General features: G+C 38.9%; 1 protein-coding gene across 1 annotated transcript; it reads left to right on the forward strand.

Annotated features, from left to right (window-relative positions):
- Positions 1-18076: 18076 nt before the first annotated feature.
- On the forward strand, positions 18077-19258 carry LOC149004066 (F-box protein At2g26160-like). Its single transcript, XM_089168520.1, has one exon. The coding sequence runs from the start codon at positions 18077-18079 to the stop codon at positions 19256-19258; it is 1182 nt and encodes a 393-aa protein (XP_089024646.1).
- The last annotated feature ends 3689 nt before the right edge of the window (positions 19259-22947 follow it).

Genomic DNA, 22947 nt, shown 5'->3' on the forward strand with positions numbered 1-22947 from the left:
CCTGCAACCTTCTCCTTCGAGCCACCCCATCTTCCCAGCTGCTTCCTCTGCTTCCTCTGGCCTCCCTCCTGTTTTCCAAGTTACTGATCGACCCCAAAAAGACTCATTTTCTCATCCTTTTTTAACATTTACTCCACCGCCTCTAAAGGCTGCTATCACCCTTGCTCATGGGCCTATCCCCCATAACCCAAGGCCCATGCCATTTCTTCCTTCTCTGCCTCTTAACCATTCCATCTCTAACCCTCTTTTAAAGCCCAGCCCTCTCAACTCAACCACTTACCTTTCTCTCATAAATGAACCCCAAAGCCCACCTAGCCCTACCCATAGTTTGAACCAACCTAAACCCAACCATGCTACCTACCCCATTAACTCCAGCCCAGTCACGACCCAGCCATCCCCTACCGAACCTACTCCTATAAGCCCATCTTTTGATTCCTTGACCCATGGGCTTGACCTATCCTCTTCTTTTTCCATCCCAAATCCGACCAATTGCTCCTTACTTGGCCCCTTGCCCCTTATGCGCTTGTCCCTCAACCCAAGTTCCTCTAGTGATCCAAATCCAGCCATTCTCGCCCCAGACCCTCCTCTCTCCACCCCTCCAAGCCCTCTTGATCGTGATGACTGTCGTAGGAGCAATCGCTCAGCTAAGGGGCACAACCCTTTTGGCGAAGATTTTTTGGTGGAACTCAAGCCCATTAAGAAAAAGAAGAATAAGAAAAAATCCGCAAAATAGGCTTGCTGGCCCGGTTCGGCTCATCTCCTTTGGGCCCTGCCTGTTTCGTTTTGTCGGGGCTCTCCCATCTCCATTAGGTCTGAGTCGTTTTGTCGGTGCTTTTTATTCTTTGCTCTAATGTGTGTATTTTGTTTTCTTTGCGAGTTGTTGTAAGCGTGTTGCCTCTTTTTAATACATTTAATTATTCATCCAAAAAAAAAATCATTACATTTTAATCTCAATTTTATAGATTTATTTCATATGACTGAAAAATTTGCTTTCATGGATTGATGTCTGTAAATTCTGCGAAATAGTATCTACTGTAAAGTTCTGTAAAATAGAAAAGTTAGATGCTTCAAAATTTAGTTTTATTTCTTCTTCACATGATGTTGAATAGAGATTTTGAAGAGAAGACTGAAGTTGGCTAATGGCATAGTGGGGATTTGGTCCCCATCTTCACTCATATTGGTCAAGTCATCAATCATAAATAAGAGAAAAGCAGTAGAATACGTGTTAAATCTTTAAAAAAATAATTTAAGTGGTCGTCGATTCAAGTCTGTAACAGCAGACAGGATTCAAGTCTGTAACAGCCTGTCTGCAAAAGCAGGTTAAAGGCTGCTTGCATTATGACCCTTCCCAGACACTGCAGTGGTGGGAGTGTCGTGCACTGGGTAAACCCTTTATCATTGAGAAAGAATCAAATTGGCTTGTAAAGTATCGAGTTTTTAGGGTTAAAAACTGCAACTTTCACTGTCTATTGAATTTTGAATTTTATTATCCTTTTGTACTTGGGTCTAATCCGTGATGGTACTCTCTGATCATCTCATCTGGTTTTTGGTTTGACTATTGAACAAGTTTAGTTTGACTTTTGATGGTCTTGAACCAAGTCAGTGGTTTTCAAGGGAGAAGGGAGCATGCATTTACAGTGTTGGCGATATGAGAACGGAACATCGTGCTTGTTGGTCATCAAAAAGTGGTGAGTCAAACTATGACTGTAAAATGGAGTAGTTTGATGGTGGTTTTGAAGGGGGAGAAGGGAGCATGCATTTATAGTGTTGCTATAACTGCATTGATGGCTATAGCAGTTTGTGTTCAGATTTGGATTTCAATGTACTGAGTGGGGCGATAGCAAGGTCATTGGTAATTGGACAACTAGAAAATATAGAACATCAAATAGGATTTAATTAGATAAAGAAGTCTTGAACCCTTTTAGTTACCTCTTCTTCCTTTATAACAAAAAGCATAATGGTCTTTAGCAACTGACTGCACCGCTCCAAATCTCTTCATCTGATTCCCGAACAGCTGCAAACACTTATGCTTTCCCCTCCTTTATTCAGAAACTAAGGCAGTGGAATCATATATGGTGTTTGTGACAGAGTTAGTATATGAGTTGCAGCTCTTGGGGAGACCATAATGCTTTGGATGCTGGAAGGATTGTCCGTTTGTCCAAGACTTGGTTTTTATGGGCTTAGGAATCATAGAGTTATTACTTGGTATATTTGGGTCAGATAACACAAAATTTGGTGTGTGGTGGGATTCTGAGCTAAATAGTTGAGGTTGCATCTCTTCACGGGACGTTCTGACATATGCTCTGGGTTTTTTCCAATTGGAATAGCTTGAATATGATTTTACTGTTACCTATTGGTTTGATTCTTATGCTTTGAGGGTAGAACATCTGGTCAAATGTTCTTTCACCTGGAAATTTGTGTCCTAGAAACTTTTTTGCATTTGGGAGTTGTACAACTAAAATTATTATGAATAGTTTTTTAATCCTTTCTTTTATTTTTTGTTGTGATTTTTTTTTGTGGGACCAAACAAGTTTTGTTATGTCTTTGCTTTCTCCATCAAGATTGGGGCTTTTTTTCCCTTGCCTTTCCCCTTTCTTTTTTCCTTCTTTCCTTTACCTCCTTTAGTTAAATTGAAATTTGCTCATGTTTTCAGGGATGGAGTGAGTGAATCACAGTTTAACCAAGTTCTGAACATTGAGCTGGAGCAAGTCATAAAGGTTTTTCCCTATCAAGCTAGATGTTTTCTTCCTCTCACATTCATTCTGTAGCAAAGGTTATATCCTACCAAATTTTCATCCTGAGGAGATTGTTTGTGGCCATTTTAAGTGGCATATGAATAACCCTACTATGAGAGATCTATTAAATTATGTGCCTTCGTGAGAGTTGGCCATGGCTCTGGTTTGTTAAACAAGAGTTGAAATTATTTTGTTTTTGAATGATTTGGATTTTTAATCATCAAGTTTGTCACAGGCATTTCAACATCTGGGTGAGACTAGGCTTCCCAAATTTACTGTGATTGTGGCTTAGACAAATCATCACACAAAGATCTTCCAAGCTGGCGCCCCTGAAAATGTGCCACCCGGTTAGTACATTCAAAAGATAATGAGGTTAGATATGCAAGTTGGGCAGAACTTAGTTTACCTTTCAAAACCACATCTTTGTCCAAAAAGGAGTGAGTTCAAAAGAACTCAGCAAGGCAGTCATTCCATAAAACATAAGCCATATGATACAAGCCATAACATGATGCAATATGATATGAAACGCATGATGCAAGTATGGTTCTAACTCTATGAATGCTGGTCTCTAAGGTAGACATGCTTTAAGTTATAGCACCATATTTCTTTGGGTAGGTCTCAATCACTCAAACCTGTGGGAATTGGGCCCTGAAACCTTCCGGACAACCTTGGCTGGGGTTTCTGTCACCGCTCTCTCACATTACCATTTGGTCTAAGTGTTGGCGCATGTCAAGGTAAAGCCTAGCCCAATGCAAGTCATCTACTCAGTCATATCATGTCAGATCCAGATACGTCCATTCATCGCCCCGGGCGATCCTTTCTGGTATCCTTCACATTAGAGTCAGCATAGTCCCAGACTACGGACTCATCAACCCTATTGGTCATCCACAAATAATAGACGGGAAGCTCTCACGTCCTCTCACGGGTTGGTTACTGGTCTTGAGCGCTCATGAGCCCAAGTCTAGCTATTTGCAACCCTATCAATAAATGGCCCCTTTCGGGTATCCGTAGTATGGTTTATGTCCTCTCACGGGTTGGTTACCGGTCTTGAGCGCCCATCAAACCATACCCTACCACGGGTCGTTCGGTCTCAATGCCCTTCCGATTCGGGTCTGATACGACAGGGACATCCTAGCCAAACAACTAGACAATCCTATGTATGTCATCCAATAACCCGGGAAAGTGTCGATGGGCACCTTCGGAGAACATCCCATACTATTCCCTCCGATGCCCAAGGACAGAAGCGTCAATAGAACACTCCCCAATCCCAAGTTATACCTAAGCAACCACATACTCAAGTCCAACAACTCACATACATTTGATACATCATCATGATAGAAGTTCAGTCATAATATTGAAATGATTCATCATAAGTATAAGTGACCATAATAATTAATCATTATAACAAGAATATATGAAATCACAATACTACTGTTCTAAAGCATGTATAACAGTCCTATGATGTTCAAAAGTAATAAAGAGACCATGTTCACCATGTTATGAAAATCAAGGCATAAGCACATAGCCTATGTATTTATGGCGATAATCATCCTTACCTTAATTGAGTCGGAAATAATACCAAGAATCACCAAGAATAGCCCAAAAGTCAGTGTTTGTACCCTAGACAACACATAAGCAACATTAGAGAAGAAAACAATCGAATCTGAGGTCAAACGAAGCAAATCGGCCAAGGACAGAGTTGTTGTTCTGCCTTGGTCGACTGGCTGGTCTATTGGTCAGTCGACCAGAGCAAACAATAACGGGCTAAAATGGAGATTTAGCCCGAAACTGATCTTTCGGTGCTTCGATCGATACGAAATTTGGAGGGAATGATAATGGCAATATGAGTACACTACACACTAAATTTTATCACGATCCAACGGTCCAATTATGAATACCCAAATTGAAACCCTATGTTCTATATGCTAAACATCAAGAATTGAATTGGAATTGATTGCAATTGCAAGGAATGATGGGGAAATCAATTAAGGGAATGATAAGAACTAACTTAGAATCCAACGGTCCAATTATCACGATCCAACGATCCAACTAAATTTTATCACGATCCAACGGTCCAATTATGAATACCCAAATTGAAACCCTATGTTCTATATGCTAAACATCAAGAATTGAATTGGAATTGATTGCAATTGCAAGGAATGATGGGGAAATCAATTAAGGGAATGATAAGAACTAACTTAGAATCATAAATCCATAGTAATTCAAATCTAACATACATCTACATATCAGTTTGAATTAAAGAATAGGTTGAAATGAAAGAAATCATGGAATTGCAATGTAAGTAATCATAATGGAAGTATATCATAGCAAGAATGGAGTGAGATTGATGGAAATGAAAGGGGAAGCTCATGGCCAAGTGTTTGCAAGGTTGCAGCACTTTAGCCATGGTCTCAAGAGTAGTAATTAATAGGAGATTGAGTAGATTAGAAGAAGAAGAAGAAGAGAATCCATACCTTGAAGAAGTGATTGAGATGGAATGCCAATGATTAGAGCCAATAATCCTTGGCCGATGATTAGGGTAGACCTTCATTCACGAGTTCCAAAAAGGTAGGGTCAAAATAGTCAAGATTTTTGTTATTTTTCGAAGTTAACAACTGCTGGTCGACTGGCTGGTTGATTGGCCACTCGACCAGCCAATCGACCAGACAAGAACAACAACTTCGGACAGGGATTCGGAGGGCTATACGGGGTCAAATTGAGTGGGGTTTTCTCCTACAAGTCAATCAAAGTCTAGTTTCCAAAAATACTTTCGGATCGTGCACGGGAGTTCATTAGGTGCATCAACTAATTCAATCTTCTTCGATGCGCAGACAGGATTGGCCAGACATAGTTCAGCAACTTCGGACAGGGATTCGGAGGGCTATACTGGGTCAAATTGAGTGGGGTTTTCTCTTACAAGTCAATCAAGAAGTCTAGTTTTGGGAAATACCTACAGATCAAGCACGAGAGTTCACCAACTAAGCTCACCTTCTTCGGGCTGCAGATTCAAAACAATCACTGACAATGCTTCCAAGTATGGAGCACCATCATCAATATCCATGGGTTTCGGGTCAAACACCATGTCTTCCATAAAGAGGGCCCACAAGGACAACTTCCATCACTTTGGGACATGGATCTACACTAAGGAAAAGGTCGGGCATGACTTCCTAAGGCTTTCAAAGATAATAACACTGAAATTAAGATCCGACTTTAAGGTCTAACATCAAATAAGTCTTTCTTTGTCCCAAAACAAATAGGGCGTCCAGGCTAGGTTTGGGCTGGATTTCACATTCTCCCCCCCCCTTAAAATAATTTCGTCCTCGAAATTGGGAGAGTACTAGGCTTTCGAAAGAGATGGAGATACATCACTTTTACCTTGACTTTCTTCTCCCAAAATCTACGAAAAGCAAATAACAATAAGTCTTTAGTAACAAAAGCAAAGGAGTAAATCTAACATGCTTTGAAATCAAATCGAAAGTATGATCATGGCTTCATGAAGATTTCACAAGGATCATGGCGAAGATCAATATGGAGATCATGAAACCTTAAGAATGAAAGGAGATTGTAGAAGAGATGGTTGCAAGGATGCAGCATCTTCTTCATAGTCTCAATCACAAGGAATAAAACATAGTAAGAGTAGATCAACACAACACAAGAGAGATTACTAACTTTTGATTGAAGAACAGGAGGTGAAAAGCTTGAAGTCTTGAAACAATTAGAAGGAGTAACAAATCATGAAGATCACACTTGATTTCTCTTTGAAATCATCATGTGGAGAATTTACAAGGTTATAGAGTGTATGGAGATCCACTCTAGGACAGCAGGGTAGAAGGATCAGTCATGGGAATGACTTAAGATCACCCTCCTATCAAAGGGAATAGGAGGTACAAGAAGAAATCGTAGAGAGAAAAGATCAGCTTCGGGGTAAACTTCTACCAAATGAAACTAGGTAACTCATACGACAGAGAATAAATTAAACAATGTATATGGTAGGTATGCATTGGCACATCAGCAAGGTTAGGGTTAGGTGGGATTTCACAGCTACTTTGTGGGATCTTCTCCCCCTTGATTTTCAGTCCCCTCATTATTAGTCTCCGAGTTGCTTCATGCCATATATTTTGTCTTTGTTCTACTTATCTTTAGGCCTTTCTTTTTCCTAGTTTTGATGTCCATAACTCCAATTTGGCATTAATTCCAGCCTTCGTCTCATCCACCAAACCAATGCTATTATCAAAAAGCCTGCACTAAGGCGCCTCATCTTGGATGTTTTTTAACTCATCCATTATGAAGGCAAATAAACAACGGCTGACAGTTGAGCCTTGGCAACCCAATTGTAATTGGAAATCCACTACTTTGACTCCACACTGTTCTTAGACTAGTCACCAGTCACTACCATCCCCATGATACATGTCTTTTAAGTCTACATAGTTACGTAGCAGTCTACATAGTCACGTGCTACGTATCTTCTCCCTAGCGCGTACCAGATTAAATCTTTAGGAACTGTATCATAAACTTTTTTAAGATCAGTAAAACATGGAGGGCTTTTGCACTCTTTTTAAATCTTTCAATGAGTCTTCTTAGTAAATAGATAGTGATGTGGGACAACCAGTATGGAACAAGGACCTAGTGAACCAGCAGTGGACCAGGCCAGCTCAAGCCCAGTTCAGATGGTCTTCTAGAAGACCAAAAAGAGGCCAAAACACTGTTCACATGAACATTGTCACAGCACACTATAAGCGTTAGCATTGGGCGTTTGCAGCCCCCCAACTCTCTCCCCCCCCCCCCCCCTTTTCCCTCTTCTCTTCTTCTTCTTATGAGTGTTCTCCTCCTTTCCCTTCTTCAAGTTTAATTCTTCTTAGATTTCCCCTTCTTTTCCCTTTCTTCTCTATTCAACCCCTCATTAGATAGCTTCTGCAGTGGATCTTCCCTGCATCAAGTGAAATTGGTTCTCTGAGATAGTGGTGTCTGTTTTTAGGCATTTTTCAATAACTCTCTCCCATAATTCCTTAGTATGATTCATTAGTTTTATGCCTCTGTAGTTGTTCCATGTTTGGATATCTCCTTTATTATAGTTGTCTCAAAACTTTTCCTTCATTCATTTGGCAATCTTGTGGTGCTCATAATCCCATTAATCAGCTTAGTTAACCAAGATAGGCCTCAGATCTCTAATGAATCCATGCTTTCCTCTTCCCTTTCAACAGTATTGATTTGACCAGTCAGCACCGCATATGGTGTTCAGAAATTTCGCTTTCCATCCACTATTTGGACCTGCTTTCATTTAATCTTTTTTGTAATCATTCCCCTTCCCCCCCCCCCCCCCCCTGCAGTTGGGATGGTGCTTGCTGGGTGGGTGTGCGGCCCTGTGTGACATGGAGCACCCCATTTCTGTCAATTGGCGATGGGATATGTGACTTGGTGACTGTCCAAGAATGCCAGAATTGGTGTCAATCAGGTTAAAGGAGGTTAAAACTTTATAATCAACCTCGTATCCAGTTACCTCTTGCAGTTTAGTCTCTCTTTCTCAGATAGTATGGTCCATTAGTCTATGATGCCTTTGTTGGGCTTCACCCCCAACTGCAACTTCATTGGTGTTTTTATTAGGCTTTATCTACAGAATTTTAGCTGTTAGCTAAATAGAGAACAGCTGGTTCAAGTTAAGCTTCAATGTGTGGAATCGATATCGCTCATCTAGAAGCTAAGGATTCAGTCATTTACTTTGCATTTTAAGTTTCGTATCATTGCATATTCCTTTTGCATGCTGAAAAAGTATCTGGTTCATTGGTTTCGGTGTTGTTGAAAAAGAAATGGTTATTGAAAGAGTCCGATATATGTGATATGGATCTTGCGAATCCACAGATGGTTTGACAGTCAGGCTGTGGAAATTGTAATCTGGTTCATTTGAAATTCTAAATTCTGAATATAATCACTGCAATCAAGAGAGATTGATTTTAGTTCGAAATGCATGTTGGTTCTCTTTCTTATTTGGTTTGACGTCAACAGAGAGTTGGAGGTTTCTATTTGTAAGATAGTTGTACAACAAGACTAGACTATGAAGTTTAAACTTATTGTCTTTGCTCTAGTGTGGATTGATAAGATAATCTATCTGGGAGTGGTATTTACCACATTGGAGTTCTGATTGCTTGCAATTTCCTTGTTCTGATTGATTTTTTTTAATGTCTTTGAATGGTAGGTGTCCAGCAGCAGTTGCTGGAGTATGAGCAGAGGATCTTTGGATCGATGAAAGCAATCCAGCCTTACCAGTCTTCCCAGTTTCGGATACACAGCCTTTTGTCTTCAATTACCCTCAGCCTAATTATGCAGATCCCCACAATGTTTTCAACATGCCTGCTGCAACCTCCCTTTTTAACCGCCCTGCTTTGAACATTCCTCCTCATGAGTTTATTACTTTTGCAGCTGGTCAGACCGAGAAGAAGATGCTCGATGTTTTAGTCGCCCCTCCAAATGGGAACGAAACATTTATGGAAGGCTCATAATTCAAATGGAGCTTCTGCATCAATGAGTTTTAATCTGAAGTCAGAACCTTGATGGAACAAGTTTATACCCGGATTCCTCAATATGAAGAGGAGAAAAGGAAAAAGCTCCTGGTGTTGGCAAAATGAATCTTCTGCAAAGCATGATCTTTGGTGCAATATGTCATTCAAAATCCTTTCTTTATATTAGATGACAGAGTGGGTTTTGGAACTTGGGTACTTTCGATAGAGAAGAGATTTGCATCCCCCCCGAGCTCCTGGTGTTGGCAAAGAATCTTCTGCAAAGCTGATCTTGGTGAAAGTCTTCAAAACCTTTCTTTTGTGCGGTGGGTTTGGACTTGGGTCTTCGATAGGAGAGTTTGTAACGTCCCCCCCCCCGGGTTATTCGTTCGTCCTTCTCTATCCTGTTTCGGTTTGTCCGCCTCCGGAGGTGTGTTGTTTGTGCTTCCTTTTTATGCTCTTCTCGTGTTGTTTTGTTTCTTCACTCGTGAGCATTTTTTCTCTTAGAATGCTTCCAATTATTTGGTGTTTTTTTTTTTTTTTTTTTTGGATATTGTATTAGAGATGGGTATTACATAATATTATCATTTAACAGAATATAATTTCTTTGCTAAGAAGTATTGATCTTACCAAATAAGTAACATATGATGATAAATCGTTTAATATTTTCTAGCAATGTGTTAATTGAATCATTTAATGTGACAATGAAGCTTATTTAACTGTCCTTAGAACAATAAAACAGTGATATGATATCATAAACGTTGTTTTATGAATTTGTTAGTATTTAAATTGGGAAAAGAATGTGGGGTAGGAAGCTTTTGCATGACTTGGATATATAATGGACTCCTACCAAAAAAATAAAAGATGTATACTGGACAATTAGAGATAATCACAACGATTTGAGGATGCAACAGGTAATTGCCTCCTATTTGGGATATTGTTTATTTGACTTTTTTGACCATATTTTTGGGGTGGGTAGTAGAATTTATAGGGTCTAAAATGAGTCCTACATTGAATGTGTGGTAAAAAATCGTTAGGGGAGCTGACTTTACAACAACGATCCTATCTAAGAATATAATTTACAAATTGCGCGTACGCTCATATATTAATTCTTTTTTTTTCCTTAAATTATTATTTAGAGGTAAACTAAATATAGACCCCTTAGATTTGCAATCAATTACATCTACTACCTTTAAAAAGAAATTAATTACAAATACTTTCTTACTATTTCTATCATGATGTGTTATCATTCAGCTTTACCACTTAACAGTAAAGGAGTATTTGTAATTATTATTTTTTTCCAAGAGGAATAGATGTAATTGATTGCCGATCGAAGGAATTTATATATAATTTGCCCTTAAAAAAAGTGAGAGAATAAATCACTCTGAAAATCAAAAAGAAGAAAAAAAAAAATCCATTATTCACTAGCCTTCGTGATCCGTAGGTTTTGGGTCTGAAGTTTCATATTTGTAGTTACTTACCTAGTTTATCCTTAAGAAGTCCAACTTGTATTAAACAATACTTTCCTATTTAAATATAGTTTCCACATCATTAGTAGTTTCTCCTGCATTCGGTTTTTAGAATACCGGTGCATTCCATTCTCATGAGTTCAGACATTGTTTCTTTGCAATCTTTGGCATTTATTCTCTACAGGGCTTGAAAGATGCCTTTTTTGCTTCTGTGTGAAACCATTCGCTCAACCAAATTCCATAATAAAAAGGGTAATTGTTGTCAACCAGAAGCTTGACTGATCATGTGGCTGCACGCACTTTCAACTGATATCTTCGACTTGATAGTACAAAAGTTAGATAAGGTGAGCTTTCAATGTATGGGTGCGATTTCTAAATCATTGAGATCAATGGTTCATGACACCAAGAAAAGACACCCGCATCAATTTCCTTAGCTCCATTGTTTAATGATTTCTTCAGAAAAGGTTGATCATGCCACAAGTGTTCATCAGCAACTTCAATTTTTTAAGTCTCAATCATAAGAAAATTCTAAGGGTAATTTTGCTCCTAACTTGTGGTCAATGTTGTGGTTGTTCTTGGGGTTGGTTTATAATGGAAGGCGAGGATGGAAATATCTATATTTTGAATCCTTTTAACAGTGAGATCATTATTCAACTTCTAGAGTAAAAAGGAGAAGGAAAATTTATTCATGAGACTATATTGTTGTCCCTTCCCACATCGAGTGAATGTGTGGTGGTTGTGCTTCATAGAGGGTCACTATATGATTAGGAGATGAGGTGTGAACTGACATATATGAATTTTATGGCTGGATTGATATGGACGATTTTGAGGACATTATATTTTTTGATGGAGAAGTCTATGCAATTACTTTCTATCTTCAACTTGTACATGTGGATTTAGGCATACCCATAAAATTTTGCTGTTGACTCTTTTGATAAGTTTGAGCTCTGAACTGAAGGCTATTTACTTGTGTGTCTAGGGCATGTTGATGGAAAGCTTGGATCAGGGAATCACATATAGTAGGCTAGAAGGTACTAGCTCTGTATTGGATTATCTTACTTTCAAGGGCTGCTTTTAAAGGGCAAGGTTTTGGGATAGTGTATCTGCTATGACTTCAAATTATCTTAATGTGCTTGGGATTTTGATAGTTCATTAGTGTTGCAAATTTTGAAGAGTTGGATGAGACTTATTCACAAGAATCAGTTGGATCCTTCAAAACTTGAGAATTCCAATCTATCCCCTAAGTTTTGATAATCTCTGTTTGTTAGGTTTTTTATTTTCTCAAGGGTTTGGTTCTTTGTTCAACGTGAACACTGAATAGTCTTGTGCTGGGGTTGTGGGTGGTTCTCAGCTTTGTTCAACTAACCAACCAAACTTCAATGAATTATAGACATATAAGGTTTAATACACAGGACTCATCACCTACTTTGATAATGTTTCCATTTTTGTGGTGCAATTGGTTTGAGTGAGTCTACTATTAAACCTGTGCTACATTTTTCTCTTTAGTGGTGAATTTTTTTTCTTCTCCAATTCCCTAACTTGCACTCGGATGAACGAATTGTATGTGTTAATCATCAAGCACGTTAATTGGACCATTGGCCATTAATGTCTTTTTTTCTTTAATCAGCTAAACAAACTAAAAGACAAAACTGTTACAAAGAATGTCTTGGAGCACAACCAGGTGTGCTACCTTGTTGTAATGCCAAGACAACAACTAAATATGTTGAATTAAACTTATCATCTATACAAAAACAAGGTCACAAAGTTTGGTGGACTTGTGATCTTTGTATCCTTGAAATGGTCCTCTTGGGCTAAAATTTAACTAGTAAGATAGGTACTGTGTTGGTGAATTTGATCAAGTTTAACAATCGTCATTATTCTGATCATTCTGATTTGGTAGATCCCTGTAGAAGGATCCACTTCTAAGGAACAAACTCTTGCTTGTATCAATCAACTTATTACTTTATTAATAGAAGCTACCTTTTTACAAGAAAAAAAAAAAAAAAAAACCTTCAATTAATTGGAACAATAGGGTTTTTAACTGTGTCATTCCCCCCCAACCCCCACACACATTTTTTTGGTTAACTGCTACTACATCTGGGAATATAGGAACAAAATTCACAACATCTATTTTACATGTTTTTTTGTATTGGCTTCAGACATTGGATATTTGACCCCAAAATAGAGAAGCTGCGGCTCTAACTGATGAAATTTTCCTTCTAGCCTAGTTAATCTGATTTTTGTTGAGTTAGAATGGTCATCTAATAAGATAATCTACCTGATTTTTCTTTTAATATCTTTGTATTTGTATTGTAGACGTCCAGCAGCACACTACGCATGATCTTTGGGAGTCAATGCTCAGGAAGTGCAATATGTCATGCACAAAATCCTTTCTTTGTATGACATGACATAGTGGGCTTTGAAATTGGGTGCTTTCAACCCTCGTCGCCGCTCTGCAACCCTCGTCGCCGCTCTGCAACTCCTCCCGATCGAGCAGCTTGAGGCGGAGAGACTCGCCTGAGTAGTCTCTCCGCCTCCCCTGTCCTCCTTCCGTTTCCCGCTTCTCTCTCTTTCCCTTATGTTTCTCCTTCCCGTTTCTCTCTCCCTTTCTCTCCCCTGCTCTCTCTGTTTCTCTCTCCCGTTTTCTCTCTCCCACCCTCTCTGTTTCTCCTTCCCGTTTTCTCTCTCCCGTTTTTCTGTATCCCGCCCTCTCTGTTTCTCTCTCTCGTTTTCCCTCGCTGTTTCTCTCTCCCGTTTTCCCTCTCTGTTTTTCTCTCTCCCGTTTTCTGTTTCTCTCTGTTCTCTCTCCCGCCCTCTCTATTGCTCTCTCCCGTTTTCACTGTTTCTATCGGTTTCTCTCTCCCGGCATCTCCTGCTCCTCTTTCCCGTCTCCGCCTCCCTCTTTCCCGCTTTCTCCGTTAATAACCAGATCTAGGGTTTCCCCTTAGATCTGTGGTTGCAGTGCTTTGTTTTTGTTTCTTGTTTTCTTTTTTTTTTTCTTTTTTTTTTTTCATAACAGCTCCTTTGGTTACAGGCTTACAGCGTTTCCTTGTGCACGTAGCCGAGGAGCGTTTTCTTTGGTGCACACGCGGAACAACTCCAACTTTGGGTACAAATTATTCTGCGTCGAGCTTGACTAGTACGCCTATACGGCAGAGTCGGATGGCAGGTCTACACCTTCTCCGCACTTTCGTTGCTACCATCGCCATACCTGTAGGAGTTTTGTGTCCGCCCTTGCGGCGTTTTGTAGGTTCCCCTATGTGGGTATTATATGTATCTCCCCCTATGTGGGTGTTTGTATCTCCCCCTATGTGGGTGTTTGTTCTAAGGGTATTGTGGACGCGATCCATTTTGGGCTTGACCCAACCCTTACCCTGGCTGGCCCTGTCAATTGCATGTACGACAGTTTGGTCATATGCCGCTCCTTGGTTCGTTTCGAACTTTGTGTACTCATGCAGCTTGTACTTTTTTTAATTATTTAAAAGAAGTGCTATTTACCAAAAAAAAATTGGGTGCTTTCAATAAAGAAGGGATTGCATAAACAAACTTTTTTTTTTCAAAAGAATATTTTTGTAAATAACAATTTGAGTCAAGCTCGTCTTTCTAACAATTTGACTTAGATGTAAATGGACCATTTGAAATGACCACAACAATTTAAGGATACAACAAGTGATCACCTCTCTATCAAGGAAGAACATACTGTTTTCTTGACGCCTTTCTATCACATATTTGGTGAGATTTACCTCTGAGTAATAATAAAATAATTCAAATGTGGGATTCATAGTAGGTCCCATATACTCCTCACACCAAATGTGTGGCAGAGAAGCATCAAGGGAGCCGTATATGCTCCATCAACTAGGAGGTGATCTAAAGTCATACACAACAATGAACCCACGTAGAAATAGATTACAAATTGCACTCTCTCATCTGAATTCTTTTTCTCCTCAGTTATTTTTAGAAAAAAAAAAAACAAATTACGTATAGACTCCCAGTATTTGCAATTAATTACATTTACTATCTTTGAAAAAAAATCAATTACAGGCCCCCCTTTACTTCACTGCTTCTGCAGAACTTCCCATTTATAGCTTTCAATTCTAAAAAATAGGGGCATATATAACTGTTTTTTTTTTGTGTGTGTAATATAAGTGACTACAAACACAAGGTCTGTGACTAAAAACACAGGGTCTATATTCCCTTAAAAAAGACGTTGATGAATAAAGCATGGGTCGAAAAGGTATACAACACTTGTACCAAACAAAAAGGTATACAATCACTTGAAATTTTTTAAAAAGAAAAGGTAAATAAATACAAACAAATCAAAGAAACAGCTGGCTGACTCATCAGTAAAGTTTACCCAAAAAATAAAAAATAAAAGGGTAATTTTCATCTAGACCCCTGAGGTTTGGTTCAAGTCACTTTTAGTCCAGATTAAATTTTCTTTTGCACATGGCTCCCCTGTAGTTTCAAGAAATGATTAAATAAGGACACGTTTAACAGAAACTGTTAGTTTTATAATTTTTGTGACAAATTTACCCTTCTTATTTTTATTTTTTTTATTTATTTATTTGTTTAGGAGGAAGACGTGAACACGATGCCGACTTGAACTGCAATAGAACCGTCCCTGCGAAAATATCCGTCCAAAATTTGTCTTTTGTTTGGTTTCTTCTGGAGTAATTACTATTGGTGTCTCAAGGTGAGAAAGATGAAGAAAACCCATCTGGGATTTCGAGTTCTGAAGCTTTTTTTTCTAGTTTTTGTTTATGGGCTTGTTCTTGTGAAGTCTGGGACGCAGACGGACTCAGGAGATTCCACAGTAATGATGGCCTTGAAACAGAGTTTGAGCCCTCCAAAATCCCTTGGATGGACTAACCCGGATCCTTGTCAATGGACTCATGTGAGGTGTACTGATGGAAGGATTACGGCGATTTAGATTGGAGATCAAGGTCTCTCAGGAACTCGTCCTTCTAGTCTCAAAAATCTCACAGCTTTGCAGCATTTTGAGGTGATGAGAAACAAAATTTCAGGTCATCTACCAAGCTTGAGTGGGTTGAGTTCATTAGACGATTTGTTTCTTAATGAAAACCAGCTCTCATCCATTCTAGAGGATTTCTTTTTTGGGCTATCATCTCTTCAAGAATTTGCTTTGGATGATAATCCCTTTTCTGCTTGGGAAATTCAGTGATTAATTTTCAAAAAATGGGTCTCACCGGTACGATCTCCCCCAATTTCTCTAACTTTAAATCGTTGCAAAGACTGATTGTTGCTGACAATCTCACCGGTACCATTCCGGTGGAGCTTACAATTTTGCCTATTCTTGAAGAACTTGATTTATCAAACAATCAACTATATGGGGTAGTCCCAAGTTTTAAGATCAAGAACATGTAAATTTTGTTTTAATTTGTTTTTTTCTCTTGAATTTCTTATGATTGTAATCGGATGGGCCAATGGAGGGATCTACTTATTAATGAATGAACTCAAAGAGAAATCAGAATCTTATTTCTACAAATTCAATACTAAAACTAAAGATTCAAAGAATGCCCAAACGAACCAGAAAATAGGATCTCAAATCCTCAAGAACAAAACTAGGGCAAGCAGGAGCCGAATCCCTGATAAAAATCCTCCAAATCCAACTTTGAAAGCTGTTGGGGTAATTGTATTACAAATTCTTCAAACATACAAAAGTGAAATTGCAATACAATTGAGAGAATGAAGATCTTTAGCAAATCCGAAGAGCTTGTAGTTGCAACCGAACGAACCACCGATCGATGAGGTTGAGTCACACCTTGATGCTGTCTTTAAGGTAATTGATGCACCCTACTACCAAGGGTTCTTCGCACCACCACCTCCAAGATAAAGCAACCTCCAACTAGAAGATGAGGTAGTTCTTCTAGTCCCTTCAAGGAGCCAAAAGCTAGAGCACAACACTTACACAACTCAAGAAAGAAGTGAATTTTGTAAAACAAACAATGTGAGTGAGGAGTGTCTCAATTGCACACCACAATTGCACCCCACATGCAAGGAAAAATTGGGTTTATATAGGCTCAAACCTCACCTTACACCCCTTAGGATTCTTAAGGCAATGAATTGGATTTAATCCATTCAATAACCTCAACCCCACTCATGGTAATGGCCATGAATGGTCATGAAGTTGAAATGAGAATTGATGGTCAAGAGTTAAAATTGAAGTAACTTCCACCCTTCAAGTAACCCCACCACACCACCATGACTAAGACCATTAAGACCCATGACCAATATCATGAAGAGCCTCAAAACCAAGGTCATGAAGGGCCTCCTTTACTCATGGTGCCTCATTACCACCCTCACCTCATGGGTCCCACACACTAACAAAATAATTAAATAAAAGAAATGCAAAACACTAATTTTGAAACTTAATATAGATTTTTAATAAAAAACCTAACAAAAGCTATGAGCACTGAAGTCGAACAGAGATGGATCGTATTGGAGAATATGGTTTAACAGATTTGGCTAAAATGGGTTTTTTCAATGAGGAAAAAAGTAAAATAAAAAAAGAAAAGAAAAAGAAAGCGATTGGATTCTCACGCAGTAAGTAAGAACCAAGTAAAAAGAGAAGAAAAACTGCAATTTTAACCCAAAAGAGATAAACAAAATGAGAAGATAAGCTTAACTAACACAAAATCGCAAAACCTTTCTAGTTATCCTTGCCCTTTTTCCCAAAAAATGTCCCATTTTTTCTGCCATTGAAGACAGGAACGAAACGAGGATTCTAAACAAAATAAATCAAAAAAATACCAAAGGTATTTTCGTCATAAAATTATTAAACTAACTGTTTCTATTAATCTTGTCCTTATTTAACCATTTTTTGAAACCACAGAGGAGTCATATGCAAAAGAAAATTTAAACTGGACTAAAAGTGATCTAGACCAAACTTCAGGGGGTCTAGATGAAAATTACCCAAAATAAAATACAAATATGATAAAAGATTGAATTCAAAAAAAAAAAAAAAAAAAAAAAAAAAATCCGCTATTCACTCTCTTATTCGAATAATGAGCGGTTCGACCATGACGTGAGTTAAAAATAAAAAATCCCAACACCAGCAGTGTTTCACCCTCAATTAACTTGTTAAAGAGAGTTCCACTTGATAGTGTCCAGATCAAACTCTTCAATTGGAATTTGAGCGGGACTCTATTATCATAGGCAAAAACCTATATAAAGGGCTTGAAGGGCGAGAGGAAGCCAGGAAGGTAGGTAGAAGTTAGAGATTTCTTCAGTTCCTAGCGTATTAAGGTGATCGAGAGAATATTTGCAGCAAACAATCATGAGTTACTTTTCTCGGTAAACTGATCCTTCAGACGCTGTTTGTTTGCAATCTTTGGCATTAATTCTCTCGAAGGCTTGAAAGATGCGTTCTCAGCTTCCGTGTGAGGCTATTCACTCGACCGAATTCCACCATGAGAAGCGTCGGTTGTTGTCGCGAGAGACAACCAGAACCTCGACTGATCATGTGGCTGCACTCCCAACTGATATCTTTGAGTTGATGGTACAAAAGTTAGATAACCTGAGCTTTCAATGCATGGGTGCCGTTTCTAGATATTGGAGAGCAATGGTTCATGATGCCAAGAAAAGACAACCGTTTCAATTTCCTGAGATCCCCTTTTTAATGATTTCTTCAGAAAAGGTTGATCATCCCACAGGTGCTCATCAGCAGCTTCGGCTTTTCAGTCTCAGTCATAAGAAAATTTTGAAGGTAAATTTACTCCAAACCTGTGGTCGATGTTGTGGTTCCTCCTGGGGTTGGCTTGTAATGGAAGGGGAGGATGGAAGTATCTGTATCTTGAGTCCTTTTAATAGTGATATCATTATTCAACTTCCAAAGCGAAAGGGAGACACAAAATTTGACGGAGAATCTATTCGTAAGGCTATACTATTGTCCCCTCCCACATCGAGTGAATGTGTAGTGGTTGTGCTTGGTAGAGGCTCACTATCCTTTTGTCAATTGGGAGATGAGGGTTGGACTGACATACATAGTCATGGTTGGATTGACATAGATGATTTTGAGGACATTATATTTTTTAAAGGTGAAGTCTATGCAGTTACTTACTATCTAATGCTTATACGTGTGGAGTTAGGTAATACTCCAAAGCTTCTACATGTGTTGTTATCTGGTAATCCAAAGTTCACCTACTTTGACTTTGCACCTTTTGGTAATTGGGGTAAAATGAAGAATTTTTATCTGGTAGAACATCTAGGGGACTTGTTGATGGTTATAAGACTTGGGGATCCTATAGAGCACATTACTCAAAGATTAAATGTATTTAAGTTAGATGAAGAGAATAACAATTGGACTTCAGTTAAAAGTTTGGGCCATCACATACTATTTGTAGGCTCGGCCAATGCTATCAAACTCTCTGTATTGGATTATCCGACATTCAAAGGGAACTGCATATATTTTACAGAGGCAAATGAGGCTTTACCTGACAGAGGTGTGTTTGATTTGGGGGAGAAGAACTTCAAGCCACTTGTCTTAGATGATGTTGTAATCCCTATTTCTACTTCATTTTGTCCCAAACCTATTTTGTTATAAAGGTGTGACAACTTTGATGTACATTTCAAACATGTATACGGGTGTTTGCAAAAGTTTTTGAATGATTTGGTTTTAATATAATACAGTTACTCTTTTTCAATAGCACAAGTCATTTGATGATTATCTCTTTCTTGCCTATTTATCTATTGATCTCCAACTTGTAAAGAAAAAGCTTTGGCTCTAGCATATAGGGCCTTAAAGGTCCCCTAACCTTTATGCTTGCTCTCTTCTTCTTGGTTTAATATCATTTTGCTTCAAAAGGGGGAAAAAAAAAGGTTCAGGCTCAGAAATGAAGTAATAACATGTTAAGTTTCAAGGTGAACAGTTGAATGGTCATATGGAAGTGCTGAAGTAGCCATTAGGATTAGTGTCTTGCTGCAATAGAATCTGCAGTCAAGTCTGCTGCTACTTTATTTCCTACTTTCTACTAACTGTATCTAATTCAAATTAATTAGGTAAATGAAGTAGCAATGATTTATCTAAAACAGTAATTACCAAATAAGTGGTTCCATCCAGGCTTAAGTGTTCTTTCTCTGTATATTCATCTTTACATGGCTGGCGATGGACACAAGTAAGAGTCATAGCATATAGAATCGACTGCATTGTGGCTAAAAATGGGTTCCAATTTATACAAGTACCACAAAACAAGGCCATGAAGTTTGGTGGACTTGTGTATCTTTGTATCTTTGAAATGGTCCTACTGGGCTGAAGTTTAACTTCTAAGATGGGCGTTGTATTGGTGAATTTTATCAAGTTCACCCATCGTCATAATTCAGATCATTCTGATTTGGTTGACCCAGTGGAAGGATCCACTTATGAGGAACAAACCCCTGATCTAGTATCAATCCTAAACCATGTTCCCTTGTGCCTTGTATTAATCAACTTAATGGTGTTTTACTTGTTTGTGTCCCACTTTGAGAATTTTCATGACTATATATATTCTACATTTGTGAAGGCACTTTTAAAAGAGAGGATAGAGCTGTGTCAATGTGCTTAATTCTGATAGCTCTATTCTTGGAAGAGAGTGTATGAGGTATTCAAAGAATGATGTCCTTGAAAATGAGAAGCCCAACTGTCGTTTAATTTTTTATTAGCTTTAGGTAGTTCTTTTAGCTTTGTGAAAGCTAAATATAGAGCAGCATAACCCTAACTGCTCTAAATCAGGGGAAAGGCACCTTGTGACTATGTTAATGTGCTTGACTTTGATAGCTTTGTTATTGGAAAAGAGTGGATGAGATATTCAAGGAATCTTATCGTTCAAAATGAGAAATCCAACTGTGTTGTAAATTTTGATAAGTTCTAGGTAGTTCTCAGCTTTGTTCAACAACCCAACCAAACTTCAATTGATTATGGACGTGCAAGGTCTAGTACAAAGAACTCTCCTACTCTAATAGTGTTTCCATTTTTCATGGTACAATAGGTTTGAGTGAGTCTAGTAAGCCTGTGCTACATTTTTCTCTGTAGTGGTGGATTTTAGTTTCTTGTTTGTTCTCCAAATCTCTACCTGCAGTTGGATGAATGAATCATGTGTTAATGAAGCATGTGAATTTGACCAATGGCCATTAATGGGTTGCAGGTATGTCATTAGATGAAACTGCAGGCTGCAGTTGGGCCTTTTATTTTGTTCAAAATGTTTTTTGTTTGATAATGGAAGAATTTTGAAGGGAGACTTGGTTACAGCCATTTTCTATGGCCTTTTTGCTGCACTGCAATGTCCTGTGATATAGAACACTCAGCCACCCGCTTGAAGTTCAGATCAACTCTCTTCAGCTGGAAGTTCTCCTACTGCAGCCAAAGCAAGCCTGGCCATATTTTTTAGTTCCCATATTATTGAACATTTCCAACTCCTTCTCACAATCTGTTTTTTGTATGGATGATTAAGCTCAGCAGATGACATATGTATTCTCCCTTGCTGTCCTGGATGTACTCCAAGACATTCCCTGTAACTGTTCTCTCTTTTATTAGTCTAGCTGAATCAAAAAACCAAAAGCAGAACTTTATTTAAATTGGGCCTATAAGGTCTAATATACAGAACTCACCTACTCTGATAGTCTATGCACTTGCAGTTGGATGAAAAAATCAAATGTATTAATGAAGTATGTTAGACCAATGACCTACTTCCTATAGTACAACTGAGGAAACCAAACCCCCATTTACCCACCACCTCATTAACACCTCAAACAAATCAGATCCTCTCTGTGCAATGGCAACTCCCACATCAAACATTCTACTCAAGTCATTTAAACTTGCAGTACGTTACAAACACCCACACTCACCCCACCAACCTCATCTTCCTCTTAAACACCTCCTCTTTCCTTTTGTAGACTAACATACCACTTCCCCATTCACTGAAGTTGCTGCAACTCACCTGTTATTCACCATTTCCGATTCCTGGGCACATACAGCTGGCCGCATCCTCTCATTTCTCATTGGTAACTACAGATGGGGAGACAAGCTGACCGAAATACACAACACTACCCTGCTTCGAGATATTATAGGCCTCCCTTTGCTCCTAATCGTGGAGGTGGCCATGGGTACTCAAGGTTCAATGAGAAGTCTGCCTACAGGTATGCAATTTGGAAACAACCCGAAGGCAATGCAATGTTAGTTTCAAAAGCTACAAAGGTAACCTGCCTAAACCTACTAATGAGCTTGATCGAACCTTCTATGGATATCTAATTGGTTTTACTAAGGACTCAATTGTGAATACTTGTAAAAAGTTAACAGATTTTTGGCTTCCCCTTGGTGTTGAGTCTGTTTTTGTGATGGGGCAAAACCTATTCAGAGCTGTCTATGCTTCTGAGGAACACAGGGATGGAATCCTCTCCCTCTCCCCCTGGTGGTTGGGAAATTGCCTACTCCACTTATCTATTAATCCCATGCCTGAATACAAGGAAGGTCGCATTCTTCCCCCCATAGCTGTATGGATTCAATTAAGAGGTGTTATATATGATGACTTCTGTCTTGAGAATGTAAGAAAAGCTGCTGGTGACCTGGGAAGTGTAGTGAAAATGCATTTGAACCCTAATAAACTGGGGCTGCCTGAGGATGCAACTAGGGTGAAAATCATATTAGATGTTAATAGAAACATGGGATACAAAGCTTCCCATATGAATGTTAATGCTTAAACAGTCCCCCTTAAGGTGCTGTAGGAACTGAAACTGATCCGTACCAAGTGTGGTAAGATCACTCACCCCTCTTCTCAGTGTAATGAAGGAGTAGGCGAATTTGGTGTTGATTTTGAAGGTCTTCTTACTGACCCTATTAAAGGTGGGTTCACCAGATTCCATTCCACCCACAGTTTGGAAATTATGTATTCTCTCCCTACATTTGATGAATTCGGTAAATTGAATAGTAATGAGGGAAGACCTTTGTCAACGTCTTCTCGTGGGACTATTCTGAAATGCCATGATTGGGCCCTCAAGTGGCCAAACGAAAGGAGAGCAGACGACTAAGCAAACCCTAGTTAGTGTGTGGAGAACGGCTATGCAAGCCCATCAAGGCGGAACAGGGACATGGTGTAGAAGTAGTGGAAAAGAGATAGAGGTCAGTAACAAAGACAAACCAGTATGAGGAAATTATGAGCATCAACTTTGTTACCCCCTCCCCTCCAAACTTAATGGAGGACTTTGTAGTGGGAAATGACCTGGTGGAAGGTCACATTTCGAAGCCCTGCACACAATCATTGG

This window comes from Hakea prostrata, chromosome 9 (genome assembly GCF_041222555.1).
Source record: "Hakea prostrata isolate BN-2017 chromosome 9, UWA_Hpros_2, whole genome shotgun sequence".
Classification (NCBI taxonomy): Eukaryota; Viridiplantae; Streptophyta; class Magnoliopsida; order Proteales; family Proteaceae; genus Hakea; species Hakea prostrata.

What these genes read in the sequence shown, in the direction of transcription:
- LOC149004066 (XM_089168520.1), top strand. Translation starts at nt 18,077, where the DNA reads ATGCGTTCTCAGCTTCCGTGTGAGGCTATTCACTCGACCGAATTCCAC.